The 24,238-nt window shown below is 36.3% G+C and overlaps 2 protein-coding genes and 1 long non-coding RNA gene across 4 annotated transcripts in view; all 3 read right to left on the reverse strand.

Moving 5' to 3' along the window:
- Nucleotides 1–11,248, reverse strand: part of LOC139693597 (BTB/POZ domain-containing protein 1-like) — a 28,021-nt gene extending 16,773 nt beyond the window's left edge. Inside the window, exons 1-6 of one of the 2 annotated variants that reach the window (XM_071591820.1) lie at nucleotides 10,522–11,248; nucleotides 10,198–10,345; nucleotides 9,717–10,025; nucleotides 6,912–7,027; nucleotides 2,255–2,489; nucleotides 503–712 (exon numbers count right to left, since the gene is read on the reverse strand). In XM_071591820.1, the coding sequence (XP_071447921.1) occupies nucleotides 503–712; nucleotides 2,255–2,489; nucleotides 6,912–7,027; nucleotides 9,717–10,016 (861 nt within the window). In that variant the 5' untranslated portion in view covers nucleotides 10,017–10,025; nucleotides 10,198–10,345; nucleotides 10,522–11,248. Of the gene's footprint in view, nucleotides 1–502; nucleotides 713–2,254; nucleotides 2,490–6,911; nucleotides 7,028–9,716; nucleotides 10,026–10,120; nucleotides 10,346–10,521 lie in introns of both variants that reach the window. The other variant, XM_071591821.1, reaches the window with a different exon arrangement.
- Nucleotides 11,249–15,447: 4,199 nt separating this feature from the next.
- LOC139693895 (uncharacterized) lies at nucleotides 15,448–16,941 on the reverse strand. The gene is made up of 2 exons (XR_011702077.1): nucleotides 16,683–16,941; nucleotides 15,448–16,527 (listed from the first exon to the last, which is right to left on the reverse strand). It is a non-coding gene; the product is annotated as an uncharacterized lncRNA (long non-coding RNA).
- Nucleotides 16,942–20,231: 3,290 nt separating this feature from the next.
- Nucleotides 20,232–22,603, reverse strand: Tcs1 (Threonyl-carbamoyl synthesis 1). The gene is made up of 2 exons (XM_071592216.1): nucleotides 22,082–22,603; nucleotides 20,232–21,473 (listed from the first exon to the last, which is right to left on the reverse strand). The coding sequence occupies exons 1-2, from the start codon at nucleotides 22,289–22,291 to the stop codon at nucleotides 20,946–20,948; spliced, it is 738 nt and encodes a 245-aa protein (XP_071448317.1). The 5' UTR covers nucleotides 22,292–22,603; the 3' UTR covers nucleotides 20,232–20,945.
- Nucleotides 22,604–24,238: the final 1,635 nt, after the last annotated feature.

Genomic DNA, 24,238 nt, shown 5'->3' on the forward strand with positions numbered 1-24,238 from the left:
TATCATTCTTTCGCCATCCCAACAACAAAATAATAGCTCTTATTAGAATTCTCTAAACTTAACTGTAATCATTTTGTGGGTATGGAATACTTAATTTAATGATTTATACATTTGAGAAGAAACATTGGACGAAGAAGATGAATTATAGCATTTGATGATTTTTTTGCAAAATATTTCTCTGGAAATAGTGGTACAGATACAGAAACACCGAAAAGCTTGTGATAACATTCATGCAGTAAATTATGAAATGCAAAAACTGTCATGGATTTTCTCAATTTATAAATGCAAACTAACAATGAAAAATCACAGAAAGCTGTTCCTTATTAATTACTATGCAAGACATAAATTGCAAATCAAATCAGAGCATGGTTAATGTCAGCATTGCACTTTAACTTCACAGGAAATGCTTAGTTATCTTGGGAGCAAAAAGGATTCAAAGTGCATATTCTTTACTGATGATGGAACTACTGCTCATAACATTAACAAACTGGATCATAAATACCTGAAAAACCTTGGCTTCACGAATTCGTAATGTATCCCTTTCAAGAACAGCAGCAAGTGTGTCTAAATCTACATCTGCAAATCCATCGGCAGCAAAAGCTTCAGCAGTTGACTGGTCAATTGATTCCAGGCACAGGGCAGCCAACTGAGGCTCATCAAAAAGCCTAGCTTGAGTCAGCAGCAAAAATGCATTTTCCGAGCATAGATTTCCCTGATAATTTTAAAATAAAGTGTGCTTTAACATTTACACATTTTCATAAAGGTGCTGCAATAAATGTTTAAAAATATTATTATTCAAATAGTATTTGAATGGAAATATCGTTGAAAAATTGTTATTATACAGTAAACTATCAATTATCCATGCTAATGGCTGCATGATGAATCACAAAATATAATAAAAAATACAGATATTGGAAATATGCAGAAAATATGATCATGAAATAAATGGAGACGGTTTCATTTCTTGAGATTAAATTTTGGTACGGTAAGTACAATTTTTTTTCCGTTTTACAACCATTTTTATAAGAGGTAAATTATATTTTTATAAGTGCACAGAACGATCATCAAGTGAATAGTAGAATGTATTTTCCCCAGAAAGCTAAACCAATCACATAGCCAGGAAGACAAATGACTGGACAAAACTGAAAAGGATCACATATACTGATTCATATTTTTCACATTATTTACCAATTGAAATAATGCAGTGTAGATAGTTAATGACTTATCTGTTGCAGATTAAAACTATATACTTGCCCACCTTAAAGGTGAATATGGAATTCCCAGGATAACGAATGCAAGGGAACCGATAATGGGAAAGCATGGATAGTTCAAAAATGTTTATAACAACACATTAAATACCATTAGAACTTTTTGTTTTAAGAAATTAAAAACATTTAAGAAAGCCCAAGTGTTACAACCGTGTATTTTTGAAAAAGTAATTCAAAATTTCGAAGTATTTTATTATCTTCCTTATTAATTAATTTATTTTTTTAAATTTTGAGGAGCTGTGAAAAGAGAATAGCATGGATTATCTGCAAAATGTATAATCTGCACATGGGTAATCGAGAGTTTACTTTAGTATTTAAAATAAACCCACACCAAAATCCTAAGCCATCATGATAAATTTAACAGCCATCAGTGTTTCAGTGAAAACATCTAGGAAAAGAATGAATCATATATTTAGTTTAGCGAGAATATACTTGTGATTAGGGAATTTGATTTTTAAAGAAAAATGTGCTAAGAAATATCATGACTATTGTTAACTTTGAGGCCTATTCAATAGAGGGTAATCATAAAAATTTTTATTCACATGAAATATCATGCATGATTTTAACTTTATGCTATCTTGTACCCATGATGTGTAATTTATTTGTAGTATAATGCTCATTGATTTGAATCTCTGCTGTTGCATCAGTGATAGCTGTTGCAAGTTAAAACATGCATATGCAAGGCATTTAATGATAAAATGAAAATTCTGTTGAAATACACAATTCTCATAGCTAATTCATTTGAATTTTTAATTTGATTGTAAGTTTTAATTTCAATTTAAATCTTTTTAGGGAATTTTTTTGTTTTAAAAATATGTAGTAATTTTTACTTGATCTTTTGACAGTTTAATATTATCTCTTTTTTACTACCTCTTTAGGCACTTTAAGGATAGCCATAAGGCAATGTTCATCTGAAAAGTCAGGGCTCAAAATCCTTACTGTATGATATACATACAAATGTAGCTGGAATAAAACTAATTATGTACCTTAAGAAATTCTACACAGTGTTTTTCTAGAGCAGGCACAACATACTTCTTTGCTGTGTATAAAGTGGTCATGACAGTTTCTGGTTCAATGCAAACTTCATCTGAATAGAGGAATCGCAGCAAAGCCAAAAATGCAGCAGGTTCCACATCTGGTAGATCTATGGTTTCAGATTGTGTGGCTAGAGTACCATTAAACATGGCATCAAAAACACCGCTTCCGACAGTCAAAACGAACCTAATAAGAGGTTAAGCATTATCTACCATTACAATTGAATATTTATCATTTTAAAACACACAATACCTTAGAGACTAGGCTAAAATTAATTTTTAAAATTATATTACAAAGTCCAGGAACCTGAAAACAACAAAGTAAAGCCATAAGCCTCCATGAACACTTAAAGAGGAGTAGCGTTTTCAAGAAATTTTTCAAGGTATACTGGTCAATGAACTTGGATAAAGTTTAAGAGATTGTTGGTTTTCATATGCAGTGAAGACCATAAAAACAATTTGAAAAGAACAAAATGTCGCAGAAACACGAAAACTACATATTCTTTTTACCACAATTAGTACTATTCAGTACTACTTTGGACTATATAAAACTATTCCGAGTTAAAATGCTGCTAATTAAATGAATACTTTTTTCTAAATCCACTCATTAAGCTTATATAGAGCATCACATTTCAAAGAAACCATGTTAAGGCAAACCTACTCAAGGAACTTCCCTATGAACTGCAGCACTTGCTATTATCCCATTGTAAAACTGGGTAAAACTTTAATACGGAACCTGACTTATTGGTCATTCATATGTGCAGTGAATTTAAGAAAAAGGAGTACTTTGCAACACTGGACTGGAATAAAATATTTTTAATAACTCCCTCTGACCATGCCTATACACCTTTTTCAAATTCAACTGTCACAAAATCATGAGGTTTTGGTCATTGAACCTTTATTGATGAAGAAAGAACAACAAATCTACCAACATTAATTGCTTACCGAGTCACTCTCATACAAAAGCATGCATATTGTTTGCAAACATATACGAGGGTCATCCGGAAAGTAGTACCCGTTCGTGCCGCATGAAGTGCTGACGACGCGAGTAGCCGCTGGACGAGGTCAGATAGCTTCAGTGGCTTGTCTGCCTTCTCTGAGCCAAGTTGCGTGACGCTAGCATTGCCTGTGTTGTTTCTGTGATTGTTTACAATGTTTAAAAAAATTGAGAACGCCGCCAGTTGTGAAGTGAGGGCAGTGATTAAATTCCTCAATGCAAGAAACGTTCGCCCATGTGATATTCATCGCCAATTAAAGGAGGTGTATGGAGACAATGTAATGGACGAGTCGTCTGTTCGGCGGTGGTGTCGCAACTTCAACATGGGGAGGGGGAACACACACGACGATGAGCGTTCGGGGAGACCGTCTGTCATTACAGACCAACTGGTGAGCTCAGTTGACGAATTCGTGAGGAACGATCGGCGCGTCACAATTGATGACATCTGTGAGCATTTTCCCAATGTTTCTCGAACAATTGTTCATGAAATTGTTAAACACCATCTGCATTATGCAAAAATTTGTGCAAGATGGGTCCCTCGCGTATCTCAATGAGCTGGCGGCGAAGGACTATGCAGCAGGAATACAGAAACTTGTCACACGTTATGACAAATGCCTTAATTTGCTTGGAGATTATGTTGAGAAGTAGTTTAAAGTATCCTCTTTCAAATAAAATTTTTTATGTTTGTTAATATTTACTTTTGTGTCTTTATTTCACGAACGGGTACTACTTTCCGGATGACCCTAGTATATTTTGGAGTAGGGATGGTGTACTTCCCTCCTCAAGGTTCCCTCCACCTCATGTATTATAGTTATGGACAAAGAACATCCTGTATTTGATGACATATACATACATGCACCTTTTTTTCCTAAATTATGGCATAGAAATTCATCCATGCTTTATAGGAGAAGGTTAAAAACTCCATGGGTTAATGTTCAATTTTTTTTTTAAAGGTAATCTACCGGTTAAGGTAGGTTTTTGGATGTACACAACTACCAAACAAACATTTTATTACTCCCAACAAAACACAAAATCCATCATCCTACTCTACATCAGGTCCCTCTTCAACTCTGAGTACTTTCTTCCTCCCTACATCCCGTCCAACATCCCTATCCTGTTCCTTCCCTTTCCTCGTTTGCCTAACATTCTCCCCACTATTACCGTCTTCAACATCCCACTGCCGGTCAATACCCCCTTCATCCACTTTTCCTGCCTCCATAGGATTTCTGCCAACAAACCCCTCTCTTCGCCCACCATACCAAGTACTTCCTCATTTGTTTTCTTCTCCATTCTTCTCCACACCCACATTTCAAAAGCCTCCCGTCTACGTCTATCCTCCTGCTTCAAGGACCACTCTTCCGCTCCGTACATAGCTACGCTCCATACCAAAGTTTTTACGAGTCTTTTCTTAACATCCTTACTCAACGTCCCCGTCATCAACTCCCTCCTCCTGGTGAAAGCCTCTTTGCCTAGCGCAATTCTTCTCCTTACGTCCCTGCTACTTTGACCGTGTTGGTCCAAAACACTACCGAGATACATAAACTGTTCTACCTGCTCTAGTTTTTGCCCTCCTATTTTAATGTTAAGCTTAGTCTTTTTCTTTCTAGAAAATCGCATAACCTTTGTTTTATTAATATTGATTCTCATCCCATACCTGTCGCACTGAATTTCCAATTCACTCAGCAATGCTTGCAGCCCCTTGGCTGACTGACAAACTAAAGCTTGGTCATCAGCAAACGTAACTGATTTTACGGATTCCCCACCCACTTTCATTCCTACCTCCAGTTCTTCCCATGTCTCTTTAATCATTTCCTCTACATACAGGTTGAACAGCAACGGTGATAATGGACAACCCTGCCTTACACCTCTTTCTAACATTGCCCAACCGGACCCTCCGTTCCCCACTCGCACCTGAGCAGTCTGAGACATGTACAGGTTGCGGATTAGCCTCCTTTCCCTCCAATCTATTCCTATTTTCTGCAGAATACTCATTAGTTTTCCCAATTCACTCTGTCAAACGCTTTTTCGAAATCTACAAAACAGGCAAATATCTCCTGATTGTATTCTATATTCCTCTCGATTAATAATCTCATTACTGCAATGGCATCACGCGTACCTCTCCCCTTCCTAAACCCAAACTGATCATCCCCTAAGTAATCATTTGCCCTACTCTCTATCCTTTTGTTTATGATCCTAAGAACAACTTTAGCTGCGTGGGATATCAAACTAATTGTCCTGTAGTCCTCATAATGTTCAATATTGAACATTATTTTTACCTCTATTAGTCAGCACTACATTTTTTGACTCCATCATATGTGGATCATTGATTTCACTCATTGAACAGAAGAGCTTGTAGTAGTGTTGCATGTTGGGTTGTGTTTTGTTAAATTAGTTTGTGTCTATCCAAAACCTTCCTTAGCAAGTACATTACCGATAATGATAATTTTTGATTATTATTATTCAATTGAAGAATATTGTAATGCAGATTGTTATTATTAAGCACATCACTATTAAGCGCAGTGAATATTGTGTTGCTCGGTCATGCAAAGTCGAAAGAGGTATGAGTGAGATACCAAAAGAAACTTATTTGCTTTTTGCAGCTGATTTCATCACATCAGATGATCATAATAGAACAGTGTGCGGTATTCTTACTGAGACTGCCATTTATTTGGCTTTTCTGAAAAGTAAGAACTAAAAGGAATGTTAACTGAAGTTGGTGTGGTGTTGTGCTTTTGTATGGACTGTTAACTCTTTTTCTTGTGTGCCCTACTGAAATGAAGGTGCATTAAATATGCCATCAAATACGGCAGGTCTTAGAAGGGGCAAGAACATGGATTTTCTTCTTATGGAGCCATGTCTTATCTCCCACCAAGAAATGACCTGTGGTTGAATTAGCAAATGAATCATCCTCTTACCACTAAAATCAAACTGTAAAACATGCATAGAATGGTTTGAGACATCACTTTGTGAAAGCAATTCATATTGGGAAAAAAATACTTTGTTCTTCCACACTTATTTTACTATTCATGACCTAGGTTTCGACTTGCTAAGTCATCATCACCTGATGATGACTCTGTAGGTTGAAACCTAGATCATGAATAATAAAATATACGTGGAAGAACAAAGTATTTTCTTTTCAATGTAAAACATGCACCGTTTTACCAGTGGAATCCAAATTTCCTGTGGATTCTAAAAAATTTCAGAAAACATTCCCAGCTTTTACATGTTTCCCAGGCCAATAGCCACTCCAACATTACAAGCATTAACCAAGTGCCACTGCAGTTTAGTCACATTATAGAAGTAGATTGCACATGTACACCATAACTCAATGACATTTTACAAAATTATCAACAAATACATCTATGATGAACATCAAACAAATTTTTTACATTTTTTTTAAGACTATGCCTGATATCTCACCAGAATTTTCTAGAAATGTAACAACTTCCACTACTCCTGTATCCTGGTTACTCTACTGAGGCAACAATAAATCTCATCAAATGGCCAGTTAACACTCAACATACGATGAAATTTCATTACGGAGTAAAGACTGCAGTCAGGCAAGTGGCACAGTGAGTAACTGGAACAACAAAATATTGTCTATTTGGTCACCTGTGAGCAGGTATCCTCTGCTGCTGACTGTCTCTTCCAACGATAAAGTGAACATCACTTAATATTTCATTGTTGAACAGAAAGGAAAACCTTTCCTTCACAGTTGTCTTTGTAGCCTAAATGAAGGGATTAAAAAAGAAAAAAACTGAACGACCCATTATGTACATACTGACATAGTAAAAAGACACCATCACCAACCAAACCACAGTAACTTGATTTGATAGGTGACAGAAGGAGCTCATTTAATACTAAAACCAATGAAATATGAAATATGGGCCTCTGAGGCATCAAGCAATTTGTATATGTGTACAGCTAACATAACTCCTACTAATCATGATGACATTAAAATTAATAAAACACTCTCTCTCGCATATTTATTATAACGATAAAAGATTTTAATATCAACAGTAAGTTGATTTTTATCAAAGTAATCAATGAGAAGTTTGATTCTAATAGGCGACGGTAGGGCACATGCTAAACTAAACCTTATGGGGCATGTGGAAAGATACACGAGAGTATAGGGATAAGTTCCTTTCCTTTGCTGTTATTTGGTTTCTCGCCAAGTTCATGCAACCAGAAAATTGCCCAGCTTGAGCTGCAGATGGTACAACAATAGGGGTTTGAGCCAATGGACTTAAAAGAGCAGGGCACTACCCGTTGGGCATCCATGACATCAAAGTTTCAAATATTGAACAGTTTCAATGATTACTTAAGGTTGAACACCATTTAAGTTTATTTCTCCATAGGTAAACATAACACCATTATTCATTTGGTGTTAATGGGATTTCAGGGGCATTTAAGTAAAAACGTTTTTTAGATAGTTTTATGGCTTTTCAGCTACCTTCTTAAGTCTATTGCAAATGAATACCCAAAATAAATCTATTTGGTGCACAAGTCTGAACTTTAACATAATTATGCTCCATATTAAAATTTTAACGAGCCTTTTCTTAACATCTATATTCAACATCTTTGTCATCAATTCTCTCTTCCTTGTGAAATCTTCTTGGCCTAACACAACCCTTCTCCTTATGTCCCTACTACTTGGACCATTTTGGTCTAAAACATTTCCAAGATAGGTAAGCTGTTTCACCTACTTTAGCTGATGAACTCCTATTTTAATATTTAAATTAGCCTTACTCTCTCTCTCGAAAATTGCATAACCTTATGTCCACACACATTCTCATCCCTCACCTATTGCACTGGCTTTTCTACGCACTCAGCAATGCTCACCAACCTGAACGGCAAACTAAAGCTTGATCATCCACAAACCTAAATGATTTAATGAATTCCCCACCAATTTTTCTTCCTAGCTCTAAGTTTTCCCGTGCTTTATTCACTATTTCTTCAATTTCTAGCAATGGGAACTTGGGACACACCATCTACAGGAAGTCCACCTATACAGACCGGTACCTAAATGCCGACTCGCATCACCATCCATCTCAAAAGGCCACTTTGATGTCCACTCTCAAGCACCAGGGTACACCTCATCTGACACTGACTTCTTGGAGACAGAATTGAAACACCTGACGAATGCAGTACACAGGAATGGATACATGATGGTAAAAAGGACCGCGAAAGTGGAAAAGAAATTACATCAGCTGACCACCCATGACGACGGAGAGGAAGAAGCACCACAACAGAGGGCACAAGTTACCATTCCATATGTTGCAGGGACCTACGAAAGAATTGCCAGGATCCTCAACAAACACAACGTGGTGACACGGTTAAACACCATGATAAAAATAAACAGCCTCTTGCATGAACTAAAAGACAACATCCCTAAGGAGTTATCAGAAGGCATATACACAGTGCCATGCCCCAGCGGAAGATCTAATACCAGGGAAACTTGCAGATAACTCACAGCAAGTAATCCTTGCTGTGAGTTATCTGCAGGTTACACTGCAAGAACATTGCAGAGTAACGGAAAAGAAAACATTTAACTTATCCGCCATCCAGCCAGGACACATCATTGATTTTGAGGGAGCAAAATTAATAGCGAAGGACAAGCAGCTTCCCCCAGCAAAAAATCCGTGAGGCACGGCAGTGAGAAGTCTTACCTTCCCAATTGCCAGGCATGCCACATGGCCGATGGGGTCGGGTCCCATTGTTCGCAGGACTCATTTTCACTGTCATGCTTTCAAAATGACCCAGAAACTGATATGAAAATGACTACTACTTGCACAGCAAATATTTCTGGAGTTTTCATTCTATGAGACTTAGTGTGAGGCTTAAATGATACATTAAATGTACTACATAACTGCAACTTTTTTAGGGCTATGCTGATTTATCAGAAATTCACACGCACCTATATCAGGATTTTTCCAACCAAAGAATTTTAAAGATTTACTTATATTTCAATCATAAGGGATAACACCACAGTGCATTAAATACGTTTACATATGGATGGTCTAATTTGAAGAAAAATTAACTCAACAAACTGACACGTATTTGTAGGAAAATTGTGGTAGGCGTCAGCTAATAGCCATGTACTAATATATTGTAGATACCCTAAATTTGTTTGATACGGTTCCATGGAATGCTGCAAGTGAAATTTTGTATTATCATCACTAGTAAATCGACAATGTAATAACGTAAAAGAGTACTTCCAGTTCGCCTGGCCCTAAGCACGCAAATTAAATAATTAATGAACACATTATACTGCGAGCAGATACTGAGAACCATAGTTTAGCTTGGGTTTCGGTTATTTCATGCCTCGTTAAACTTGGAAGTCTAATAATTACGGTGATTGATAGAACCGGATTCAATTATATGTACTAAAATCACGTTAGTTACATGGGCAATTACCTGCCAGTGATAAGCAGAATGGGATGATACTGTGGGTCTAGGTCCATCTGAAGGCATGGAAAACTGATGTCTTGGTACAATTCTTCTGTTTTCTGCTTTCCCTTCTAATGCTTCTTTCCATTCAATCGAATTTTCAGACGAACCACCGCTGACATGATTGCTGGGTACTTTAGATGGCAACATATTCTGCGGTGCTCCCGCACTTGCAAGCTTACCAATGCATCCTTCAGTTATTCTCATGCTGCTAAACGAATTTACGGTAGATGAGAACGTATCGCTCTCTGATGGCACGGAAGCCATCACTCAGAACTGAAATTTATTAAATCCAAGGATTACAAATAATATGCAATTTTTTCTTGGAGACGATATCATTTTGCGGCTCCGTATTCCAATAAACATAGTACCTTTTTACTGATAATTTTAGCTTCAATAGAAACAAAATAAAACGCTTGATTTAACTCGAAACAGGATTTAAGCTTACATCAATCAAAGTCTCCCTTAGCTTAAATATTCATATTCCCAGGCGGTAGGGCAAAACGTCAATTTAAAGCGAGCTTCCAACTATATGTTGTATCACCATGCATTCTTCTGTCGGTGTTGAGTTAATGTCTTGTTACGCTGTTAACATACTATAAAAATTAATAAAATAATAGTTATTCACATGATATTCCTTAATTTGTTAAATTTTAATTTAAAAATTTTATACCACTAAATATTATTCTTTTCAAAAGAGAAATACTAATATGGATAGCCTCCATCAAGGAATTTACATGATAAAGAAACAACGAAAATGCGTAAATTTTACCTGAGAAAATTACACCAACATGACCCCGTCGGAGAACACACAATTTTCACATGACATGACTGCAAAAATCCTTTTTCTAATTAATTGAGTGGAGCTTTACAGAATCCAGTTTCCACCGACCCTAATAACTTCCCTTGATATCGAACTCGAAATATCGACTTCAGGAGTACCAACGAACCAATGTTCCCTGAAACATATATGTATTAGTTTTGAGATATGTTAAACAAAGTTCGAAAACATGAACAAAATTCTGAAAGTACGGATTAATCATCAATTAAATATCATTTGATCCATCTGCGACCGAAATGCAAGTCACGAAAATCGACACACATATTTTCAGAAATGCCATTATTCCCGCTGAAAATTTACTCATTCAAAACATTGTTTTGAGGAGAGTTTTAAATATCATGATGGGCATAGTTTGAATACGTTTACACATCCTTTGAGAGAGCTTCGTTGTATGCTCGTCCATAATTAATCTTCCTTCCATTGTGAGGCGGGTTGCGGGCGTTATTCGAGGGCGCTGGAGACAATCTAACAGCCGTTGAAAGAAATAGATTTAGCTTAGTTCCATAAGTTATTCCGCATATAAAAAATATTGGGTATGGAGCTGTTTCGGCTTATTTCCAACACTGCAGGTAATGCGTATCTTCTGAATGTGCTTTCCCTTCCTTTGGCGCTTTGCCGGTTGAATACCTGATTGAGACATTTTGAATACTAGGCAGAAATATTTTCTCCATATTTCTGACCGACTAAAACTTTGTGCAAGCTTAAAATTTTCAATTGCAACATACTACCTAAATGCACTTATTTCTGCGACCTTACGTGGAATTCCTTTGCTATGGCCTTTCAAGAGCTGGATGATGGTGTACACACCCACCACCATTTCTCCTATTCTGTTAGAAGGGTAAATTGATCAATTTCTACACTTCAGTCATTACCAGTCAAATAACTGGTGAGGCGAAATGGAAAGCTAATGCTGCCTGATCTACTAATGAGAGGATGTTACATAGATGCTCTTGCTCCCCGGATTTCAGCCCATGTGATTTTTTCTTTGGCAATATCTCAAATCCGAGGTTTGCAAAGCTCAACCAAGGACCTTGGAGGCTCTTAAGGAGGCAATTACAGATGCCATCGTTGGATTAACAAAAGATATACCGAGAAGAGTTTTTAAAACTTTTCTGAATGACTCAGCATGTGCATTGCTGACCAAGGTTGCCTCCTGGATAGTTTAATTTTTAAAACCTAATTAAAAAAATGGCATTAAATGTAGTTTTCAAAAATAAAAACTTTTTTCATTATCTTAGTTGATTTTTTTACAATTCATCGGCCAAATCAGGGAGTCCATTCAGACTCACCATGCAAAAGAAATAAAAAAAGAAAATATTGAAATGTAATGAAATAATTGACTTTGTAATTCCACACACTTTATTTTAAAAAACACGACCCAGGTTTTGACATTGAACATCATCATCACCACCTGATAATGACGTTCAACGTCGAAACCTGGGTCGTGTTTTTTAAAATAAAGTGTGTGGAATTACAAAGTCAATTATTTCATTACATTTCAATATGTTATGCAAATTCCATAAAGTTACACCTGAGACAACAATTTTTTTAAAAAAAGAAAAGTTTTATTTGGAGCATAATTTTGTCATCATCATCAGCAGTATTTCAATCCTGGGATTGGTTTACTGCAGCCCTCCATTCTGCTCTATTTAATGTCAATGCCCTCAATCCCTGATACCTTCTCTGTTTTACGTCCTTCTTAATTAGTCCTATGTACATGTCCCTTGGTCCTCCTCATAGAATATTCCCTTCTTTTATATTCCTGATCAATCCATTGTGCCTCAATGTGTGTCCAATCCTCTTCTGCTCTTCTCTGTATATACTTCCTTGCTCCTTACTTCGTCTGTCCATTTAATCTTCATCATTCTCCTCCAGCACCACATTCCAAAGGCTCTATTCTTCACTGGTCCACTTTTCCAAAGTTCCAAGTCTTGGAACCATGGGGGGCCATGCTCTACAGGAAAGTCTTGACAAATTGTTTTCTTCTTTCCAGGCTTAGGTTCTTTGAACATAGTAATTGCCTCTTCTTCATGAATGCATTCTTAGCTTGATGTTGGTCGAACTTCTTCCATCCCATATTAAGCTTCTGCCCAGGTAGATGATGGATTCCACTTGCTCTAGTTTCATCCCTTGGATGATGATGTCTGCATTCAGCTTCTCTTTTCCGCAGGAAAGGTTTCAGTTTTCTTCTTGCTGATGTTCATATTATATTCCCCCAGAACTTGATCTGTAGCACTTACTTATTACTCCATCGACTGTCAGTGCTGGTATTATCATTACTTCCTTCTACTTCCCTTTTGATGGCCATGTTGAACTTTTCTCTTTCACTCTTTTCTTCCAGTATCTTTGTGTTCCATCTCGTGTTGTGTCTCTTTCTTCATCTTCTTGTATCACAGTATGGTACCCATAATCACCAGGTTGTGGTCGCTATTTATATCTGAGCCGGGGTAACTCTTACACCTCTTAACTTTCCTTATATCTCTTCCTGACAAGGATGTAGTCAATTTGATATTGTGCTTAGTCTCCAGGCATCTTCCATGTGTATCTTCTTCTCGGATGTATTTACCACTATCATGTTTTTCTCCTGCAGTGTTTTTTTTCCCAATTCAAAGTATCCCACGCTACTTCCCTCTCGCCGACCATAGCTTTCCAATCTCCCATTACTATGAGGTTTCCTTTCCTTTTACTGTTATTAGAACCTCTTCCAGTTGTTCGTATACTTCTTCTAGTTCCTCTTCTGAATGGCTGGATGTTGGCATATACACCTGCACCTTCACTGTCTTTGAGATCTCCCTGTAACCTTATCGTCGGAATCCTCTTACTGTATTGCCAGCATTATTTGACTCTTTTTGCCCACTCTTTCTTGAATATGATGCCCAATCCTGCGATTTTCCATTTGCCTCCTGAGTATATCACCCTGCATCCGTTGCTCCAGAAATCGTCAGCCCTGGACCACTTATTCTCGCTCACTTGCAGGATGTCGATTCCCACTCTGTCCATCTCCACCTTGGCATTTTCCAACTTCCCGCACACTCCCAGTGATCTCATGTTCCATATCCCTATCCTGCATTTATCCACCCTGACTGAAGTTCCCCTCCCAGTAGTCCCCACCTGGAGATCCTTTTGGGGGACTAGTTTACCTCCAGAATATTTTACCGGGAGGAAAGCTATCATGCCACATTTGAACGCAAAGCTGCATAATTTTTGTATAGAGTGCAAATTGTTCATTGAGGCAAGATGAAAGGCAAAGATTGGAAGCTTTTGAGATTTTGGTGTAAAGAAGAATGGAACCAGTAAAATTACAAAAAGGAAAAAAAGCACATACTAGGCATCGTGGAGTAGGAGAAAGTCATTGGGGGAAATCCAAAGGAGAGAGTAAAAGTGGATGCATTATTTACTGGCATTGGAATGCTAAAGATAGTGAAAAAGAGTACGATTCTAGGAAGATAAGGTGGGGATAGGAAAAGAACTAGCATGTGGACAGAAAGAAGGGGGGGGGGGGTAAATAGCATGTGGAATTGATGAACGGTTTATTGTAACACTCATTTCAGAGAATCTCTTTATTTATTGTAGTGTTAGGTAGGACTTACAAATATAGTGGAGCTTAGGCATTGGATTCATCAATACTTATCTTTACTGGTAGGCTATTCTAATTCAATGCTGAATGGAAAAATGGCATCACTGATGCCAGACTTGATAACCAATTATGCTACCTATAGCCAAAGATGTATACTTTTGGACAATTATTTCCATCCCTCAGTGTCCATCTCTCGGAGCTACAAGTCGATTTATTAGTTCTCCAAATCCTAAATGGAATAAAACATTTCGAATTCACAAGCTGTTTAATGTATACAAGTAAAAATTACGGCACCCTTTATTACCAACAGTACACCCTGTGAGTGGAAATGACAAGGACTTGTAATCAGATTTGCAGCTTTGAGAAACATCCCATCAGTGATTTTTTAAATGATTACTGTCACTAGAAATTGCATCATGCAAGTTAACTGGCAACCTTTAGCATATATAAGCGGGTAACCAGTAAAGGGTTTTCTCCAGTAGAATTCTGGTAATGCAGGCCTGTAACTTGACAGAAATAACTCTAGCTGCCAGCGGGAAGGAAGTCCAATGTGGCTCCAAGGAAGATTATGTAAAGACGTCGAAAACCTTCATGGGGTTGTAGACCTTTGCGTCAACCCACGTTTTTTTGTGGGGTATACATTTTATTCTATTAAAATTTTCTATGCCGACAAGTTTTGGTTTTTTAGAATATGACATTTACACACGTAAACTCGTATCACTAATACGGAGAGGCACGATATATCAAATCCATTTAATGTGCAAGTTTCTTCCTTCTCTCAACTTATTCCCCAATATTCATTGCTTCTGAATGTTACAAGAGGGTTAGAAGCTACGACTTCCTTCTACAAGCATTGCTCACTAATTCCCTTGGTTCCCAGTATTTAAATACAATATTGTACTCGTGAATAAAACCAGCACCCCATATTTCTGTGTCGGTGAATCACACTAGGGTTCTGAACAAGTACGGGGCCAAAACATTACCTTCAGGAAATATTTAAGTTTTTATTAAAAAATTCTATGCATATAGTATGCTCGGACTTCTCAAGCATGTCACTATTGATGAAATATGCCTAAATCTTACCATGCTTAAAATTAAGAGCAACTTCAGGTAGCAACCTATAGAGAGCCGATCGCAAAGTTTAGAACTATTAACACCTCATTACATTCAGTTCAGTAAACAGTCAGGTTATGAGTCATGTTTACTTGCATCGTGATTGGAAGTTTGCCATAGACATACATGAATGCAAAATATACGCATTTTGAAAGTATAAACAAATGGAATGTTCAAGTTTTATTTTAAAGTGATTTTACATACACTTTGAATCACATATTATTGACGGAATTGTACTTAAGATGAAGGAACATAAGACAGAATCACCTCTAATTACATCACAGATGATTACGTTGAGACATTAGATCCAAACAAAACTGCTAAAACACAATCAAGAAGTGGATCTGACAGTCAATTTAGACTGGACAGTATATGCTAAATAACACACAGTGTTACATTTAATAATAGGAGCCAATAATACCACTTACTAGCTAAGCAATAATAATTACCAAATGGAAATTTTAGTTAATTGTACTCACATAGCTGAGGCATATATATTATATATATGTACGAAGATCTATAATTTACGTCATCACAAGCTGTCAATGATTAAATTTCAAATATTTACACCCTTGGTTCCAAGGAGCCTGTTTCTTTCGGCCTTCAGCGCCTCCCGCCACAAAACGAACTGATACAGCCCATCACGCTTCAGTTGTTTCCTTTTATTTTGAAGCAGTTTAAGAATTCTTACATCCACTCTCGTTGAAACCGGAGCCAAGCTATTATTCCATCGCTTGTGCGATGGATAACGAAACCTGGAACGCTGCACACCGCCAAAGAATGACATTCGTCTTCTGCGTCGTCTCATTTGTTTCACCCATAAACGCGAACGCCGATTTATCGTTGATATTTTATGGGGAGACGTCTGAGAAAAACAGCCGTGACTCTTAGGTTTTGGGCTTGTGACACGATGGAATGTGTTATCGGTAGATTCAACTTCCACCTCAAATTCTGGCTCGGGAGCAAGAGATGTGGGTACCTCAATCTCGGTTGAATAAAAATCACATTCGCTTTGACTGACTGAAGCTTCGTCGGTGGTGGGCGGACATTCGGGCACATTTCCTTGGGGTTTTGGATCATGATCACTGAAAACTTGGGCCGCTTTACTCGACGGGCCCCGGGGCGCTACTTGCAGAGTCGATACTCCGTAAGCCATGATGTACTTCAACGTTTTGAAGGCAAGGTTAAGATTGTATTTTAATATCCTCATTGTTGTGGGTCAGCTGCAACTTCATATAATCATTTTCCTGAGAATTAAGACGGTCAATGAATTAAGTGAAGTGCGCGACTTTGGGGTTATTTCAGCAAGATTACTTTCATTACTTAGGTCTTTCGAGAAGCAGGCACTTAACATGAACAATATTTCCGCGATATCATGCATTCTTTAACAGGTCTTACCTACCGTAATATTAACTTATACTTGGCGTAATTTGATTTGCTTAGCGTAGTGCTTCTGCAGCACGTGAGGTTCGGTTCCAATTACTATACAAAACCTTTATTCGCATAATATTAATACTACCAACAACGCATATGGTGTGACTAGACACGCCTTTCACGAAACTCCTGCAGTTCCCAAGACTTCATTAAAGGAATAATCAAGTTTTTAACAGCTCGATACCAATGACGTTGGCTCACTGGTAATGCGTTCTTTTCCTCCCACACGTTTGTCATTTATCCACTGCAGTCTTTATGAGATCATAGATGTGACGTTTGCGCCTTCGACGGAAGTTTGAAACAAATGAAAATTTTACTTGACTAGTAGTCACAATGCCCGTAAGATGGCAATGCTCATTTATAGGCCTTTACCATTCCTCATTGGTAAGTAAAAGGCACCTGACTAAGTGCCGGTAGGAAAATGAAATACTTTAGCTAATGAAATAAATCGCCACTGAAGTGAACTGCCAGAAAGGTAATGGTTGAATCACCAGCGCTTTATTTCTTTTAACATTTTCTGTTATCTTTGTTCTTCCAACATTCACGGGGATATCATTAGTACATACATTTCGGGATCTTAGTACAATTACTATATACCAGAATTTAAGGTAATTAAGAGCGAATAAAAATTTGGTAGCCACACGATATATGGATTAATTATCGAGAAGTCTGTTTTTGTTATCTTCAGCGCAAAGGTTTCCTTTATAGTAAAATCGAAAGTGACCAATAAATCACCTTTAAGGGAGTTTGTTGCGTGGCAACCTTCTCTGTGTATGAGGAATGAAAAAATTAATAAAAAAATCAATAATTCACCAACAAAGGTTTTTCCAACTAAGCTATTATTTAATTTTATAAGTATCTATCAAGAAATGAAGGTGGAGCAAACTACGAGTACGATACCACCCGAAAATCCAATAAAAATACCATGCAATCATATTATTTCAATCAGTCGTAAATCAAAATGAAGTACATTTTGGATACTCAACCCTTTTACGTCTCCCTTGAAACTGTTTCCATAGAGGTAATGATGAACTATTAAAATATCCATAAAATGACAAATTATTTACTCTAACACAATTGTGTCAGTCTTCTATGCTTAGTGTAACATTATAAGCTGTCGGAGTAGAAGGTGGTTGTGGTTCCTCGAATAATATTGAATATTATTAAATCAAGGTCTATTTTCTTGATTTATTTTAACCTCCATTAAGATTTACTGACCGTAATGTTTGAGCAATGTTTTTAATTATTCATTATGTGTGAAAATTTCAAAACTGATTTTCAAATCTTATGAATTGTTGTACAATGAATATAGTTGAAGTTTCACTAACAAGAGAGTAGTGTGCTTAGGTGAATTTGAAAAAGTGATTGTGAAATCTTATATAGCTGGCTGTTAGGTGTGTATTTAAATTAGACTGAATTCACATAAGATATTAGCCACTTAAATTTATCTTTGGTGTTATTTTTCAGAGTAGTAATTTTTTATTATTCGTTGCTTTCTCTCTGAAGTTTCAGCCCCTTCTTTCTCCTTGTCATTCATACTTTTCCTTTCATCAAGAGAGTTGAAAGTGGTGCTTGCACCAATATGTAATTGTGATGACAATTAAATTTTAGTTAGCAAAATTAGTGACATATTAAGAAATTAAGTTAAAACGTGTTAAGAGTTATTTATAGTTTAATAGAATTTTGGTTTTTATTGAGAATTTTTGTGTATTATTTTTCAATTTATTTGCATATTATCAAGTGATTAAGGTCTCTTAAACACCTTGGTGCTGAATACTAGCTCAATATATCTTTAAGCTGAAAATATTTCCAGAGAATTCCTCACATGATAATGTTTATTCTGCTCTGCTAGTCATAATATTCAAATGTTAATTATCTTCTGTGGTTCGTGGCATACTTTCAAGCATGCAATAGTGCTGGGAGATATGCCCTGTAAAATCCTGTCCCTTATTTTTTCCGATTCTTAAAAACCACTTCCCCCACATTAGGTATCCAATTTTATTATGTTATTTGGCATATAGTGTGTAATTGGTAAATTAAGACAATTTATATGCTTATTAATTGAGTTCTCCCTTATTTTATTTTGATACATTTATAATCAATAATTTGTCATTTTACTGTAACTTGAATGCATTTTATAAAATGTTTCAAAAAGGTCATGCACTAAATAAGGATATATGAATGATTTTTACGTTTCACGTGAAAGATGAGAAATTTGAAGCTATTGCTGTCTCCAAGGCTTTGCAGCTATGATGAAGAAGTCATAGAGAGTAGTATGTGGACAAAGGTTGCATGCATTCTTAGAATACTAGTGTGGTTCTTTTGTGGTTTATGGTGATGGTGCCTTGGATTAAAGGGTAACTTTGCATAGACATTTTTATATTTGCCTTTTGGACCCTTGGTGCGATTTTTTTATTGCTTTCTTTTAATTGCATCATTATGAATATGTGGAAGGTAATGTTTAAAAGTAGCTGGAAATATTTTCTCACTATAGCACACATTTAGGGACCTCCTTGAAAGTATTTCATTTTTCTGTCACAGCTTTTTAGTCTCTCTGAGACCCTGTGATAAATTAGATAATATAGGATTAGATAGTAATCAAACTACTAATACTCAGGAAACCTGATTCCGGTGATGGAGGAATTGGAAACATCCAGTTAACCACTTATTTTATTATTTGTTCTTTATAACGTGATCATCTCATTGAATTCTTAATTCCTATGTACATGTGTTCAAATTGACACAATCACTCTATTATCATTTCTTCTGAATTTTATGAGAAAGTTACTTGTAGTGAATTATCCTCTTAACATTAAATCATCTTCCATATCATGTTCAAGGAGATGTCACAAAGGAAGCATACAAGCATTTGAAGTCATCAAAATTATCACACCAAGTAAAGCAATTGATAAATCGTACCATTACTAAACCAAAAACTTCCCGTCGGTATCCCGTAGGTATCCCGTCGTAATCGTACCATTAGTATTTTCTTTACAGGATTATACCAAGTTTTTTCTTCCGTTGGTTGAGAATAATAAAAATCCACCAGAAACATTTAGGAAAACCCTTGTACTTGCATAATAATCCTCGTGACCCCTTACCTGCTCATACTTTCACTTTCGAAGTTTGCTGGTATTGCTTAACATGTAAGTTTATATATATAAAATATATATATATATTGCAAATTTTATATTAACACAGAGACAAGGCATGAATGCTGACATCTTAAAACATTTCTATCCTATCTTTAATAATACTAATATTTTTATTGGCCATGCATATCATGTGAGTATAGGGTTTCCCAAACTCTAAGAAAAGTAAAAAAGATGGGTACATTTTGACACTATGAACATGCTTAAGAAAAAACATAAACATTGAAGTATGTAATAGGAACATAACACGGTACATTTGTATTTCATTGAAAAATTCATTCAATGAATGATAACACTTCATTAGGAGGTTCCTAAGTTTCAATGTGAAACTACATTAGTTATTACTTATTTTAATGAGTGTTGTAACGCGTTATCAATTCTGACTCCTATTGCCATTGGATTTTCATATGAAATGCTAATTTATGGCAACTAGTGTTCTCTTAAGTTCTACGAGAGGCTACTGAGTTTTAAGAAATATTACATAATTTGAGGCTGACCTAATCCTGTATAGTGTACAATTTTACTGGTAACAAAGAGTTAAACATGTTTTAAAATAAAAAGCCAGATGGGTAATATTAAGGTACATCTTTTTATATGTCCACCACCTTCATCTAAAAAACTAAACTTCAAGTTGATAACTGTAGTTCATCACATAATGCCAGGTTTTGATTAAATGACTGGATTAAAGCTTGAAAACTGTCTAACAATTTTATTTAGACACAAGCTGTAAAGTAATATAACATATGTAATTTGATGGAAATGACTTTTAATTAATTGTGTGGGCACGAGTCAGTACATAAAATCATCATAAGAATTTCATTACAAGATAATTTACACACCAGTCATAAAGACTTTCCATTACCAAACTAGTAAATAGTACAGAAGATAAACTTCAATTGTAACTTCCAAAACAAATTTATCGGGCTTAATCGTTAAGTGGTAGCATATCTGACAACAAACTATTGTTTTCCAATTTGAACTCTAAAGAACAGTGTGCCACTAATAAAATATTTAATATCTCCATCAAATATGTTATACACAATTAATCACATTGAGAGTTCTAAAAGCACCTGTAGTCATCATGAGCTGTATTCAAGGATTCCAAAAGATTTCAAAATTGAGATTGTATCTTGTAATGCACAACCAGGCCTGATAATCTTGAAGTGTCCAGGAGTAACCAAGTCCACCACTGTCGAGCCTTGCCTGGCAGATGAGTCTGTTCCTCCCAAATGACCACCATCAAACACTGTTCCCAAACTGTCCCACAGGTCAGAAAATTCTGTTATACACAGGGATGACAGCTCAGAACTCTTGTTGGCACTAGTAAGTGCTAATGGGGACCCCAATTTTTGGGCCACCGCCCGTATAAATGGATGATCTGGCACTCGAATACCAACAGATGATATCCCTGGATTGAGATCACTGTTTAGGAGGGTTTTCCTCTCCAAAACTAAAGTAACAGGGCCAGGAAGAAGAGCTCGGAGAAGGTCATTGGAAACATTTGCACTCAAATTACACCACTCCCCAACATCTTCCGGATCACCTACACATATAGCTAACGGTTTAGTGACAGCACGACCTTTAATTTCATAGAGCTTCTTGATTGCCTGTGAAGGTGCAGATTTAAAAATTAAACAACACTATTTTTTCAATCTAAACCATACAAAATCAATGCACATTTTCAGTTCTTTGTATTTTTGTATTTTTACAATGCAAGTAGGTTCAGTGAAATAAAAAATAAAAGTTATTACAATGGACAGCAATATCATTAGCAAAGGATGCATTAAAGCAAGGGGAGAATGGAATTCGATTAAAGGAATATTCTCTTTTAGATTACTCAAAATATCCTATGAATTAGGATTGCGGTCTGCTCTATTTACTTCATGGAAAAACTAATACTAAACTTATGCATTAGAAGTATAAAAAGAGATCCAGAATGAAAGTACGCTGATGATAAAAGTTAGATGTGAAGAAGAAACACTGAAGCTATGATTGGGGGAAGGATTCAAAACAAATTGCTAGTTATACGTGGAAAACACCAATACGACTTTTTGGGGTGTATTTAGAACTAATGTAACATTAGAAGAGGAAAGTAATACTTTGTGGACTAAAAAATAGTAACCGACAGAATTTGAATCAAGTAGTAGCCTTTGAAATAAATAGTTATATGATTGGAATTATTTGGGGTTGATGGATGACTACATTATGTTCTTACCCTCGTGTTCTGTGCATCTGCTGCGATTCCATAAACGGTATCAGTTGGGAGGGATACGATGTCACCTTCTCGGAGTAGTTTGACAGCTAACCCTAAAGACTCTTTGGAAAGACTAGAAGCTATATTTACAATAGGAGGCATCAGGAAGCTTTTTCTTTCTCTGACATGACTAAATATATTGGAAACTGTTTTTCCTATTTTCGCAGACATCAATAAAATTAAAAGACCTAGGAAGATGCCACGCTAGTCACTAACACTGCTGCAAAACTAAAGAAGGTTTACGTATAATTAAATATAGTCACAGAATGTCTTTAGCCTTTCGCATTTAGAACACGATGATTAACATTTCTTAAATTAAAGAACTCGCTGATATACTGCGAGCACTCGTAATATAAGTTTGATGGGATTCCTCCTTAATACATGACAGATGGTCTCTCTACAGGACATATATAATATCCATAGCACTGATTCGTCAAGGTATTCAACTTCAACTAGGCGGTTCAATTTTAAGCAGAAAATCAGTCACATTACATGCGGACGAACGTGACTCATTTGTCTCAACTTCATACGAACCCTGTAAAAGTTAAGCTCTATCTAATGAACGAAGTCATTTACAAATCTACCACTAGGATCCGCTAACTTATTGAAGTCCGATAGCTGGTGCCATTTGTCCATTAATAATACGTAAAACATAGATATACCAAATACTTTTAGTGTATGGTGTGCTCCAACAGGATGCAGTATGGAACAAATAAATTTTTCTTCCATGATGATAATGTACCAATCGCGAATAGATGCCTAGCTGCTACTAATTTAGTTGTGAACATTTAATAAATGTAAAAGGATTCTAGCCAGGCCTGCAACTCATGGAAGAAACCGCAGAGAACTACACTTCACATGCAAGGGCTCGTAAAAAAACACTCAAAATAATTGCGGCAACCTGTCATTTCCTCCCTTACTCTAACTCTGTGATCTTGTTTCTTCCCCATTCATTACTTTCCTTCTTCAAAGATCATCCTTCTTCGCTGCCTTCAGATTTTGCTGAGTTCCTGAATTGCATTCTTCCTCAAAGTGACATTTTTAATATTTAATTAAACCACCTGTATCATCATAATCACTACTATCACCAAGTATAATGTTGTGTATTCCACTGCATGAGATTCACACGCGAAACTAATATAAATGTATAATTGGTCTTTTTTTCTTCCCTCCATTTCCAGTGAGTAGTTACTTTTCCTCAGAAATGAATATATACACTTAACATTATGGACGAACGATATAAAATCGGATTTTCTTTATTCTCTCCATATAACTAAAAACATAAGTTATTTGCATGAGATCCAGAAAGAAATGTGTTTGAGCAATAGTAGTGTTGGATTATTGATGCTCTCCAGTATTTGGTCAAATATTAATTTATAATTAACAAGCAGACATCAAATATGCCAGTAAATGTGCAAGGCTATCAAATATTGCATAGTATTTAGCAGCTCTAGGTAAGAGATCACAAAAGATTTTCATCATGATAAAAAGGTAACAGTGGAATACTAAAAATATACTAGGGTGGTTAGAAAGGTTCTCGGAATCTCCACCATATGCCAGTGTTAGTGCAACAAGTTTCCTGCGTAGTAATAGGCAACACTTTAATAAAGTTGTCCGATTGCAGTATGGGGGAAAAGAATTTTGTGTCAAAAGTAATGTGGTGTGTAATCACCCCCTGCCACAGACTAGCAGTGTGCTATGTAATAAATAATAATGAAATTGAATTTATAGCACGTAACAAGTCAGTGCTCTGGTAAGAGATCTGTGGCGTGCCTCTCTATTGTTATTCCCATGTAGTGATTTGTGAAGATGGAAAAAACTGAGATTCAAGCAGTGATTAAAAACTTCATAAAGAGAGGTATGAAAGCAGAGGAAATTCATGTTGAATTTAAGAACACTCTGAGGGACTCGTTTCCTTCATAATCAACTGTTTCAAAGTGGAAAAATGAGTAGAAGTTTGGTCAGAACAGTTTGGATGACGATTCACCTTGTGGTCGGCCAAAATTTGCCACTATCCCAGAAATTATTGCAGAAGTGCAAAAAATGGTCATGGATTGCTGACTGAAAGTGCCAGGAATCACTGAAGCTGCAGGGATGCCATCTGAATGGAAATATCAC

The sequence above is a fragment of the Hetaerina americana genome, unplaced genomic scaffold (genome assembly GCF_022747635.1).
Source record: "Hetaerina americana unplaced genomic scaffold, ioHetAmer1.1.p SCAF_5, whole genome shotgun sequence".
NCBI classification, from domain to species: domain Eukaryota; kingdom Metazoa; phylum Arthropoda; class Insecta; order Odonata; family Calopterygidae; genus Hetaerina; species Hetaerina americana.

Coding starts and splice junctions, on each gene's coding strand:
- Tcs1 (XM_071592216.1), bottom strand. CDS start 22,291: ATGTCTGCGAAAATAGGAAAAACAGTTTCCAATATATTTAGTCATGTC. Junction 21,474..22,081: donor CAGATGCACAGAACACGAGG/GTAAGAACATAA, acceptor GCACCTTCACAG/GCAATCAAGAAGCTCTATGA.